Source organism: Ammodytes marinus (genome assembly GCF_949987685.1).
Source record: "Ammodytes marinus genome assembly, chromosome: 20".
Taxonomy (NCBI): Eukaryota; Metazoa; Chordata; class Actinopteri; order Uranoscopiformes; family Ammodytidae; genus Ammodytes; species Ammodytes marinus.
In genome coordinates, this window is record NC_137224.1 from 18,600,300 (window position 1) to 18,612,384 (window position 12,085).

At 38.6% G+C, this 12,085-nt stretch overlaps 1 protein-coding gene across 2 annotated transcripts; it reads left to right on the forward strand.

Annotated features, from left to right (window-relative positions):
- Positions 1 to 3,801: 3,801 nt before the first annotated feature.
- Positions 3,802 to 9,672, forward strand: LOC307266510 (transmembrane protein 273-like). Of its 2 annotated transcripts, none has more exons than XM_080048548.1 (5): positions 3,802 to 3,900; positions 7,033 to 7,098; positions 8,530 to 8,637; positions 9,346 to 9,380; positions 9,483 to 9,672. In XM_080048548.1, the coding sequence occupies exons 1-4, from the start codon at positions 3,840 to 3,842 to the stop codon at positions 9,378 to 9,380; spliced, it is 270 nt and encodes an 89-aa protein (XP_079904674.1). In that variant the 5' UTR covers positions 3,802 to 3,839; the 3' UTR covers positions 9,483 to 9,672. The 2 variants fall into 2 exon arrangements, with proteins under 2 accessions (XP_079904674.1, XP_079904675.1); XM_080048549.1 differs by having other exon boundaries at positions 7,033 to 7,086.
- The last annotated feature ends 2,413 nt before the right edge of the window (positions 9,673 to 12,085 follow it).

Genomic DNA, 12,085 nt, shown 5'->3' on the forward strand with positions numbered 1-12,085 from the left:
ATATACAATGTATTACTGGGTAGTCTAGTTTTAGGAACAAGGCAGCTGTTGTTGCTGTGAGATTAAGCAGAAATGGAGGGGGGCATTTTGTTGACTTATTGCCCTTCGTGACTCAGACTAAGTCAATGGGTGAGGTCACATGTGAAAGATGACCCTGTGCATTTCCTAATTTGAGAAAGGGGAGTGTTTTAGAAATACAGCTCAAATAAGTTTATAAAAGTCATGAGAGAACAATATGCATAGACTACTGCCTGTATCTTTAAAGTTAATGTTAAGGTTCTTCTGCTATGTGCTACCTATTCAATTACATGTTTTGCTAACATGTCCACATGCCACCAGCAACAAAATCATCACAATCAGCACCTGTTTCAATAGTATAGGCCAACAAATGAGTTATAAACTTAAAAATCACAATTTTTGTTTTGCCATGACTCTGTGGCCCCATCATCCACAGGGAGGTGCTCCATCAAGGTGCCCTATTTAAGCCAGTCTATTTTTGTCATGTAGTATTTCATAAGGTAATAGCCTGCCTCTCACACCTTCCACACTTCAGCTTATCAGTCGAATGCTAACCATGCACATGTTTACGATTAGCCCTACATAGTAACACAAGCTTATTTTTTGCAAAGATTGTCTTCACATTTTTGTTGGATGGACAAATATGGTCAACACATCGTCTCAGTCAAAGTGCCAGAAAGGTTACTGTACTCATTTGATCTGAGATATTAACATTTTTACAAATCATAATGCACTGTTATGTATTCCAAAGTATACAAACATTGCACTTGCAGACAGTGTGGTTTGTTTGAGAGAAAGTCTCTGTTTTGGTTTGAGGAGAGAAACTTACTTACAGAGCAGTGAGGGAATATCATGTAGATACTGTATGCAAGAGCAATTCTATTTTACTGGCCGCACTCACCTCTTGCCTAGAATAAGGCCTCACACGGCCCTGCCACCTCATTCCCCTCTCATGCCAAACCTTCTCTTCTAGCCAACAGCAAATTATACCCAGTGCATGTGCCAGTTACATTATTATACTTTGTGTCATAGCCAAAAAGCTAATAGTTTAAGGATGGCAAGTTATACAATTACACAATTATAAACTGTTAACTTAGAAGGTGGCTGTAAAAAGTTAGTAGTATCATCATCATTATTTGTGAGATATATAAGACACCCTGCAGGATTTCAATCTGATAGATATTTAGTGGGGACTGATCCGGCATGCTGAGTGCAAAGGTGAAGATGGATGCAGGTGGCTCGCTTTCACCGAAGCAAAACATGCCTTCTAGTAGCTCCTCAAATAGTTAGCTCGCGACTGGTTAGCCTGCATTCTGGAATCACCTGGGTTTTGTTTAAACAAGCAAAAATGTTTTGTTTTATATTTCTCCATTAATACTGTAAATGTAATGAAAGGCACCTATTTTTTTAAAGATAAAATTCAAAAAAAAAATGTGGACGTAAGAAACGTAACAAATAACTCCTGCTGTTGAGAAATTATTCAATTAAAGGCATATACTGAGTCATTGTAAGTCAAAATAACTCTTTGTGAAAACCAGCTATTATCTACTCACCATCCGCTACCTGTATGTAGTGCGTGTGAGCTGAAAAGAAAGTCCAGCGTCTATACACAGGCCCGGCTGTGGAGTCGGTTATTTAATTAAAGTGAGTCGGAGTGAACACACACTTTCCTGTGAGCGGAAATGACTTTATTTAGGATGGAGTTGCTTTAGGAAAATACTGACAATACAGATGGACTGCAGCATAGCTCTCTTTTTCATTACTTAATACATTAGCTTTTAGCTAACAGTTTATATCAAAAAACATACAAGCAGAGGAACATACTGCAAATATAAATGATGTACGAGAAATTCACCGCATTCTTAAAAACAATTACGCATTTGATGCCTGGTTGCATGATTGCTTTGGCTCATGTTTAAACTGCTAAACTACGTTGTAGCTGTTAGCACAGAAATTTAAATTAGACAACAGACACCCAAGAATGAAGTCCAGAACGCAGGGGTCGGGCTTCAGTCTTTGTTTGTGCCATCATGACTGACACCCACATGTGTTTGTGTTGGCTTTGAAACCACAGGGTACAGCAGGCAGCCTGGTTCATGCTCCTTCATGCCCAACAAGATCTAGGACAGAGGCAGAGAGGGTAACTGGCCTTCAGGACTGACAGGATAATAAACCCAACTATGAGAACGCTGGGACAGCTGCACTGAAGTCGAAGGTATATCTAGTGTCAGAGAAACATTGTAACTTACCACATAGTACATGTTTGTTTATATTTGTCTATAAAAACCTTTTCTTTATTGTATTCTCCTTTATATCCTTTTCACATAGCGTCAAAAACACCAAACAAAACAATATTAAATCATCATTTGAGTTTGACTCAATGTCATTGGAAATGAGGGTCACCCCTCAATGATCTCTCGAGTATACATAGAGGTTGAATGACTTTCCTGTGCATTGTGAAATGTGTCAAATAGGTCAACATAAAAATGAAACACAGATTTTACATTGTTATTTAGGCTGAAAAAGTTGTTTCCTAACAGATTTTAGTTTCAGCAATGGTGAACGGGTAGTGAATGTGTTTCTGTATCTGTCAGTAAAACATGTATTTTGCTGATTTTATATATATTTTTTGTTGATTCACACGTCAAAACATCATTAGGAAATCATTTTCATGGTCCACTTTTTTTGGGAATGTCAGACACGTGAAATGGAAATCCCAAATAAGCTTCTAAAAGCTACAGCCTGTAGTTCAAACATAATATAACTTCATCACACAGCCAGATGTGTTTTACCCTTTGTGATAGAGGTGACGACAGGAATGCAATAACTGATACCCTCAAGGGCTGATACACTAGGTGGCTGACCAATCAGAGGAGAACAAGCTGCAAGTGCAGTTACATCATCAAGGCATGACAAAAGTCAAGATCTCAAACATTGTCAGAAAACAACTGCCTAACTCACCATCAACTCCATGATATACCCAAGATATATCTTTAAGTTGGAGCCACTGGATTGGTTTCAGTCTAGTTTGAGTGGAGAGCTTGACCTGACATTGTATAGGCTGTAATACATCTGAGGAGGATGGCAACAAGAACCAGTGCCATCCACTTATCAGAATTTCTTTATTGTCACTGCACAAAGCACAACGGAATTGGGGTAGAAGCTCTCAAATAAAGTGAATATTTTTTTAAACAAATTAAGGTGTTAAAGTTTAAAATCAAATATATGAATATAAATATTTCACAGTCAACCATTTGTAGAGGCAGGTTGGTAGAATGTATTGCAAGAGTTTCAGGTGTTTTATTGTGCAGTATTTAGTGCTGCATACTAAATAAGATACGAACAACAAGACAAAAGAGAATTATTGCAACAGTTTGTGAAATTTTAAGGCTCAGTTCCACTTTAAATAAAGTTAAAAGAGAAGAAAAAACACCACTTCCTTTCCTGTGAAATACCAACCACAAAGTTAGCAACAAAAAAAACCTGGTGCAAAGAATATAAGACAAACCCCATTTGTAATTAGATAATTAACCAATAAAGTAAACCAACGCGAAATTTAAAAATATCATGGAGCAATACCTACATTTCTCACTAGTTTATCGTCAATGCTACAAATTGAGGCTAAAGCTCAACCAAAGCATTGTGAGAGGCTTTGCATTGTAGCAGTTTCTACTGTGTTTCGAGAAAAAGCCAGATAAATGCCTAATCTTTTAATCAGCATAGCTCTGAAACCGACAAGCTCAGGAAACTGCTTGTCAGAGTAGGAGAAAAACACTCGCAGCACTTTGAGAAGGCAGTAAACAGTTCAGAAACACCTAGAGATGAAAGCTGTTCGGACGTGTGGGTGTTGGACGGCTGTTATCCGGGCTGTCCTATTCGCCGGTGAGTTAAATGTGTGTGTGGTTGTAAAAAAGTATTTCTGAATCTTAAAAAAACTGGACATGCTGTGGTGATGAAGTGCAGCATGCTGATCATTTAATTGATCAGATTGCTTTCAACACAAATATGACTAGTAGAACAGGCAGACACACAAGTATATTTTTTGTATATTTTTGTATATTTTCCCCCCAAAAAAACGTTAATTAAATGGAAAATAAACACACACATTTCCTAATTCTGCATTATGCTTTGAAAAGCCAAAGGTGTGGTATCTGTGTTTTGAAGTTAGTTTATTATTTAAATGTATATATTATAATTATATATTTCATATGGCTGCCAGAGTCTGGCCTTGAACCAAAGCACAACCATGATTTAGGACTATATTTATTTTTTGTAAATGTTTTTATATTGTCCATAAAATACTTCTATTAGTATCTTGATATGGGCTGTGAGTTGAAGCCACAGTGCCCCTCCAGACTGCCAGGGCCGCCTTTATGCACGGGCTTACCTGGGCTGAAGCCCCAGGGCCTACGAAGATCAGGGGCCTCTCAAAAAAAATAATAATAATTGTATTTATTTTTTTCACTGTCTCAATTTAGGCCCCTGATCTAAGAAGGCCCCGAACATTGTCATTTAAAACAATAGATTATTGACTGGCTCATGATAGGCCCCTAATCTTCGTAGGGGGGTGTACGGAGATCAGGGGCCCATCATGAACCATTAAAGAAAAAGGAAAAAAAATCACATTATTTTTGGCCTATGAAGATCAAGGGGCCTATCATTCACCAGTAAATTTGTTATTTTTGTTTAAATAACATTGTTCGGGGCAACGCAGATCAAGGGCCTATATTGAGTTGAGCCATTAAAAACAAAACAAAGAATTCAAAGACAGAAGTAGCTTTGGGATAAGGGATTATTTAAAAAAAAATGTAATGCTGACTGACTGGATTTTTTAAACCTGTATATTTTTGTTTCTGCTTTTTGGAATTTCTGTGTCTCCAAATGATTCCAGAAAATAGCTCACATAGGACACAGTTGATTTAGACTTAGTGTTCTTCTCAAAGTGCACCAGATTGATGCATTTTACTTTAAAAGGTTCACATTTTTGTTCCGGGGGACATGCCCCCGGACCCCCCTAGAATGTCCTGGGTCCCCACCGCTGTCTCCACAATAACTTGGAAAAACACTGTAACCAACCATGTGTGTCTGGTTATTAAAAGTCATTAGACTAGGAGGGGGTTTATGTACATGTTACCTTAAGTGATTTTGTATTTCATCAATAGAGATATTGTGGTGTAGACAAACATGGCTTTAACGCATCTGTATTGTAAGACCGCCGCCCGGGGGGGCCTACGAAACCTCTCAGCCCCAGGGCCTAGTGGCAGGTAAAGGCAGCCCTGCAGACTGCCCATACCCTGCTGGCTGGACATAACGCATTATGTAAGAGGTGGCACTTTGGTGACTGGAAACTTTATCTCTCCCAACACTCAGGCCGCGTTAGGCTGAAATAACCATAGGCCGACACATAGATTGTCCTGTGACTGGTCACAGGTTCAATCAACGGCCAACACTTCAAACTCCAGTTAATGACTGGCATTGTAGCTGGTCTTGCACTTTCCCCTGAGGGGGGCCGCAAAAAAATCAAAGCAGATAGTGTAAATAAAATGAAATCTTGCAATATCCTGACTGAAAAATGACCTCTGGAAAGTTGCATGTGATTGACGTAGTTGTGTTGTTTTTAGGATTGGCTGATTTCTGCTGAAACTGCATTTAGTTCCATTTAGCACAGGAATGTGTCATGTGGCTTTTAAGATATAAAATAGCTGCTTGATGAGCATGGATGCTTTCAGCAACACCCTGCTCCACTCTCAGTTACAGTCATGCTTTGACCGCCCACAGTGCCATTCCACTGTCTGCTGGCCTCTGATCAGGAGCAGCTGAGCACCGAGGGCCTGTGTCAAGCGTCAATATCTCATGAAATTGGGTGTAAACTCTGAATATATATATATGATTTTATTCAGGACACATGAAGATCCATAGTACAATGTATACAAAATAGACTCAATACATAAATAACAACAAAAAGCACACCAATGCATGCAGATTAAAAAAACACAAATAAAATAAGAGTTCAGCATACAACACTTGCAGTATACAAAGATGCCCTCCAATGTCTATACAAAATACCAGATATTAAATTGCTATTTTTTCAGGATCTTAGATCTAAATACACAATTGCCACTCTTGCTCATCATGAGCAAGAGTGGCAATGAACTGTTAAGCTAGTCTTTTGAGTTTTCACCTTTTTTTTCACTTTAAAATAAGTGCTGACCTTTTGACATCTGATCGTCGAAAAATGTCTATTTGAAATCTACCATAGCATTCATTTCTGTAAACCGAAATCACATCTCCCTTAAACTTGAATAATTTGGTAATTTTTTATACACGCTTTTTTGTCCTTTATTAAACTGTTTTATTTTTTTCTCTATTTAATCTATTATTCATTCGGTCTTGATTATGGCCTGTGACTTTACTGTTTCTCGTTTGAAGTATTGGGAAAAAAATGAGCTTGAAATTGAAAAAGGTAAGGACAACATGCCTATCAGCACACACGTGTCAACTTAGGTCTAAAATAGGCATGTGAACTCTGTGTCTGTGTGCTTGTGTGTGTTTGTGTGTGTGTGTGTGTGTGTGCATGCGTGAGTTTTAGAAGATGCCCTGATTGATTGTTATTTCTGTCTTTATCTATTTACACAGTTTGTATGTTGAGTCCATACTTCTCTTTGAATACATTCATACTGAGTGTATTGAAGACAATTCAGGTGTGTGTGTGATATTTATTGTATTTTGTCGCAATCTAAGGTTGTCACAGGGTGGCATATCATCGTGGTGTAAACCTGACACTGCACAATGGCTACTGTTGCCAAGGTGTCCCTGAGCAAAGCCTCACTTTGATGTTTAAAAAGTACTTGTTATTGTGAAACTGTTTTTGCACTGAGATGATCAGAGCGCTGACACCAAGCTTGGCCTTATCTGGTGCAAACATCATCACTGTGGTGCCATGTCCTTCCTGTCTGTATGTCTGTCTAAACAGCCTGTTTGTGTTTGTGACCTGAACAAAACTTTGTGTTCCAGAGTGTCTGCTGACGAGGGTGAGAGGAGATGGGCCAGAGTTTGAAGAAAATCTAGGTGGGTCAACAGGTAACACTTAACATTCGACAATTGTAATGCGATGATGCAACACTGACAAGGTATAATATGTGGAAGCCCTATGGTAGGAATAATACTTCAATACACATTTTAGAGCAAACCACTAAAGGGTGGGTTCAGCTAAATGTAATTAATTAAATACGCAATGCATACTGGAAAGAAACCAGGAAGTGCCTGTTACGGTTATGTATATATTTTGTTCTAAAAATGACATAACGCAAAAAGGTAAAAATGTAAAATGTTGAACTGTTCCTTTGCTGAAAGGTTGCAGAAAGACCCTGCTTTGTTTGAAGTGGTCACAAGTTGACAACTTTGGGAACCACTACAGTAGAATTTATTTAAATGTTTCTATAACCATTCCATATTAAAGGTTCAGTAAGCGGAATGGTCAGTTTAGCTAACTTCCTGTCACTGACTGCAGTTAGCAGTCCCCTCCCTCGTCACCACATTAATGCACATTAATGTCTTCAAACAGCGAGTTATCGAGCATCATCTCAGATAAGTAAGTGTGATAAAACATGATAAAAACCATCAAAACAGACATTGAGAAGGAGTTTTACCTGCCCCGCCATTGTAGGCACATACACATTCACCCAATTGTCGCTCTGCGTGTGCACCGGCAGTGAGACAGGTGCCGGTTTGTAGCATTCTCTCTTGTGATTGGATATCAGTTTCGGGATCCCCGAAAAGTTTATTTGCCGATTACATGCAGAGCGGGTGACTGAGAGATCGGTTTTATGAAACGCGCACATTGTAAGTGATCACTATATGAATAAAAAGCGATTTAACACTTGTATTAACATAAATAAATCGCTTACTTCACCTTTATGAAACTTTGACTTACATTTCTGTGCTTGATGTTGAACTTGACCTTAAATCCCTGCTGGAATCCTGACAACTTTCAACAGCTGGCGTGCTGAATTTTCCAATCACTATTGTTTGTAAAGTTAAAAACACTTTATAATCAGGTATTCTGAAATGGCGCAATGATGTTTATTTGCCTTCCAGTGTTTTCATAAAGATGTCAAACTCCCAGGTTTAATTGATGGTCAATATGGGCCAACATTGACCAGCTGTCAATGTTGGCCCACATTGACCAGCAGTGATCCCCCTCAATGATTCCTTCAGGATTCAAATTGCAGACACACGTGACGCACCTACATTTGTGGAAAGGAGCACGATACCATGACTGAGAATTTTATCTTCCCCAGAGTAAACAAGTTGTGAAAGTTCTCTTCTGTCTGCCCCCTTTGACACACACACACACACACACACACACACACACACAGTGTTTATTGCATCAGCAGAGCTGAACATGAGCTGGCATTTCCCAAACTGTTGTTCTGTTCTGCCCCACGTGCCACATTGCATCTTGTTTGCTAGTGGTCACATGCTGTCTGCTGGTTGTTGTTTCCCTTTCAGAATTTAAGTATGTTTTGATCGGAGCTGGGATCGGCCTGTTCTTATCCGTCGGGTTCATGATTTTCATTGTCTGCATCTTCAAGAAGCACGCCCGTGATGACATCACAGGTAAGTGGACCGACTGAGAGATCATGTTATTCCAACATACATTTCTTAAAGGTCACATATTATGCTCATTGCACTTTTTAAATGTGTTCTAACATATCCATGGGTCCACGGTGTGCCTAGAGACTGCCAAAATATTTTAAAAAATAACAATCTCTCCTGTTCTCACTCTCCCCCTTTCTGAAACCCCAACCCCTCCCCCCAATATACTCCAGTCAGAATGTTCCCCTTTTCTGACCTCACAAACTGGAAAGCCAGAAGCTTCCACTGTGCAGCCCACACCCCTATTTCTTATTGGTCCACGGCCCTGACAGACAGAGGGCGAGGCGTATCTGGCTTCGCTTCCGAACAGGGGGCGGGGGCAGCTCAAAGATTGTATATTTACGAGGGGAGCTGCAGCTCTTTTTAAAAAATAGGCCATTGTGAGATTAGCTGAACTTCAGCATAGTACAATAAATTATCTGAAAGTTTTTTTCAGCAAACAATTAAAGAAAAACGTATTAGGGACAACTAAGACCATATAATATGGTGTATAATAGTACCGAAAAGTGTATAATATGGGAGCTTTAAAATTCCTGCCATGTTTTTGAAATTCCTCAAAATTTTCATTTCTAAATCACAAGAAAGTTGGGAAGTTATATGTCAGTGGTTTTGTACGCAATATACTATAAAATCATGCATTGCTTAATATGTCAAACTGTTCCTCCCCAGGGGTCTCCACAGATATTACAAGGAGAACTTCATAGGTAAGATGTTGATCTGTAATTACAACCATGACATGACATGATAATAAGAATACAATCAAACTTAAAACAAATCTAATTCATCTCTTTTTGTGTTTTTGGTAGAAATGGAGATGGACCGTGCATATTTATTAATGACACAAACTATCAAACTAAGAAAATATTACTCTGAAGGAAATATGTTTGCATCCCAAGCTTCCCACAACCATGACCTCGCTTGCTTTGAGAATATCCCGTGGTAGCGGTGTCCAATGACATGCAGTGCTAAAGGTCGGGAAGAGAGATTTTTCATGATGACCCTACACAAGTGGCATCTGGGTGAAAAGCTCAAGCAGGCCCTTCACGTTTTGCCGCAGAAACATTGATACAGAATTCTTTTCACCTTTTGTATTTCTTCCTCAAAAACATGTATCATAATGGTCTTCATAAAAAAAACTATTCGAAAGATAATTTGTATTAATGCAGTTTTATTTTTTTTATGGTTGTAGTTGAGGAAAATCCAGCTGCTCCACTGACACACATACAGAGCTTGTGGTTTTACACCACACAGCAGAAAGCTTATGGAATAATAAGCAATTCATACACTTTCCACAAGGGGGCGATGTTTACCTCCAAGGGGATAAAAGCAACCTTGGACTTACTGAAGTTCAGTTTCCTCACTAAGTACCAGAGGAGTCTTGTAAATAATATGTTCTGCTTTCAATACTTGTATTTACATCTGGACATGAACTCAACTTTAAGTAATAGGAGAAACCAAACCTAAAGATACCTCACGCTTATGTTCATCATTTGTCATGGTTGTTTTCCATTCCAAAGACCAAATTGTAGCGTTCCTTTTTCGGTAACTTTCTGAGATGTATGGCTAACATGCTAATTTTGCATAGAGCTTAAACATACTTTGTACCGAAAATAACTTGTTTTGAAGAGGGCATTTGAGGATTTAATAATATATTAACACTACACTGAGTTGAGAAACCAATTTGTTGTGGAACTTTCAATCAGATGATCTTCATAAGCAGATTGTCCACGTGTCAATTATTTTAGTTTAAAAATAAATATAACAAAATAAATAAATTCTAGCAGTCAAGGGATGTCTTTTCCATGTTTGCATGAAAGCTTAAGTCAACCCTTTGATATTATCTCAAACTGTTTGAATATGATTGTTTTATACATATCAGTATAAATGTATACACCTTTTAAACAAAAATTCCAATGTCATTGTAATGTTGCACTTACTGCAAGCACCCATGGCGCTCTGGCTAAAGTTAGAGTGTTTTGGCACTGTTTCAACTCCGTACCATACGATCTATATCATCTAAGTCAGGAGTCTGAGTCTACTGCCAAGTCTATGAGACTGCCTCTTCTAGGCCAGAGATGGATGAAGAAGAACCAATAGGAAACATTCTCCAATATCCCTGTAACCCTATATGCAAACACAGCATAATAACTAGCAGATGTAGTCATTGTTTAAGTCGTACTGTTTACTGAGCAGTTGTGAACTACTAGTGCCCTTTACTCCAGATGAAAAGTGTTTAAAATAAATGGGTTTGTAGCTATATGATACTGCTCAGAAAACTGTTATGTGTCAGAACATGACGGATTTGAGCTGTTTATTCAGTACTGTAGGCCTACTGTACAATTCATACCGATTGAGCTGTTTACTCTCTGCTTGCTATGCTAAGGTAACCCACACAATACTTCTCAAAGCTGCTATAATCAATTTTTTTTTAATAACAACAGATTAAATGACTTTGTGTGATGTGAAAAGGATTGTGTGAAGTGATAAACCCGTGGAAACTTTCACCCAACTTTGCAGTTTCTCTCAGCTTTTGGCATTCAACACTCATTGTTTTGGTTTTACCGCACCCCGACTTTACTTTATAGGCTAACTATACTTTACTAAAATAACCTCAATTCCACTCAGCTTTTAATTTTTTTAAAGATCCTATAACCCCCTTATATGCTACATGCCCATACCAAATGGCAGATGCAGTTAGCAACTAGCTTCAGAAAAAAGTGGAGAATTGGAACAGCTTAGGAACCAGGTATTTTCCTAAAGTTTGTGAGGAGAGTAAATATACGATTTACATCTGACCAGTCCCCAGACAGGCAATTCAAAACAGATGTTCATGTTGTTCTGTTAAGACGTAGCTAGCATGTTAGCGAACAACGTAAGCAGAATAACATGTTTATGTGTCTAGCTTATTGTGGAGTTACCCTTCTACCAGAATAATCATGTAATGTTCTTTTAGCATACACTATACATGTAATTACATTTCACAATGCAGTTAAGTGCTGTGCTGATCGAGCAAGACAAAAGTTTTGTGTTTCAAAACTTGTGCACTGACTTACAACATTAAGGAAAGAACAGTCTGCGGATTGATAATAAGCAAGAAAGAAAATGCATGAGCAAGGGAAACAACACTGTGTTTAGAGGCCTCATTTGGTGAGCTCCACACCACATCATTTTGCACTGAATAGTGAAGATTTTAGAGCTTTGGTCAAGAGGGAGACTTTCTTTGTCAAAAGGGCCAGCCATTTTTGTCAAACTGCCATGAGAGTGGAAGCACTTATGAGGCCCCCGCAGGTCGTTTTCTTTATTATCGGTTAATCAAAAGTGTCCCAGAACTCCACGGCGCTGCTCTCTGAGGTTTGATAAAAGCCAGCAAAGTGTCCCAAACACACAGAGCTGACAGACGGCTGTACAA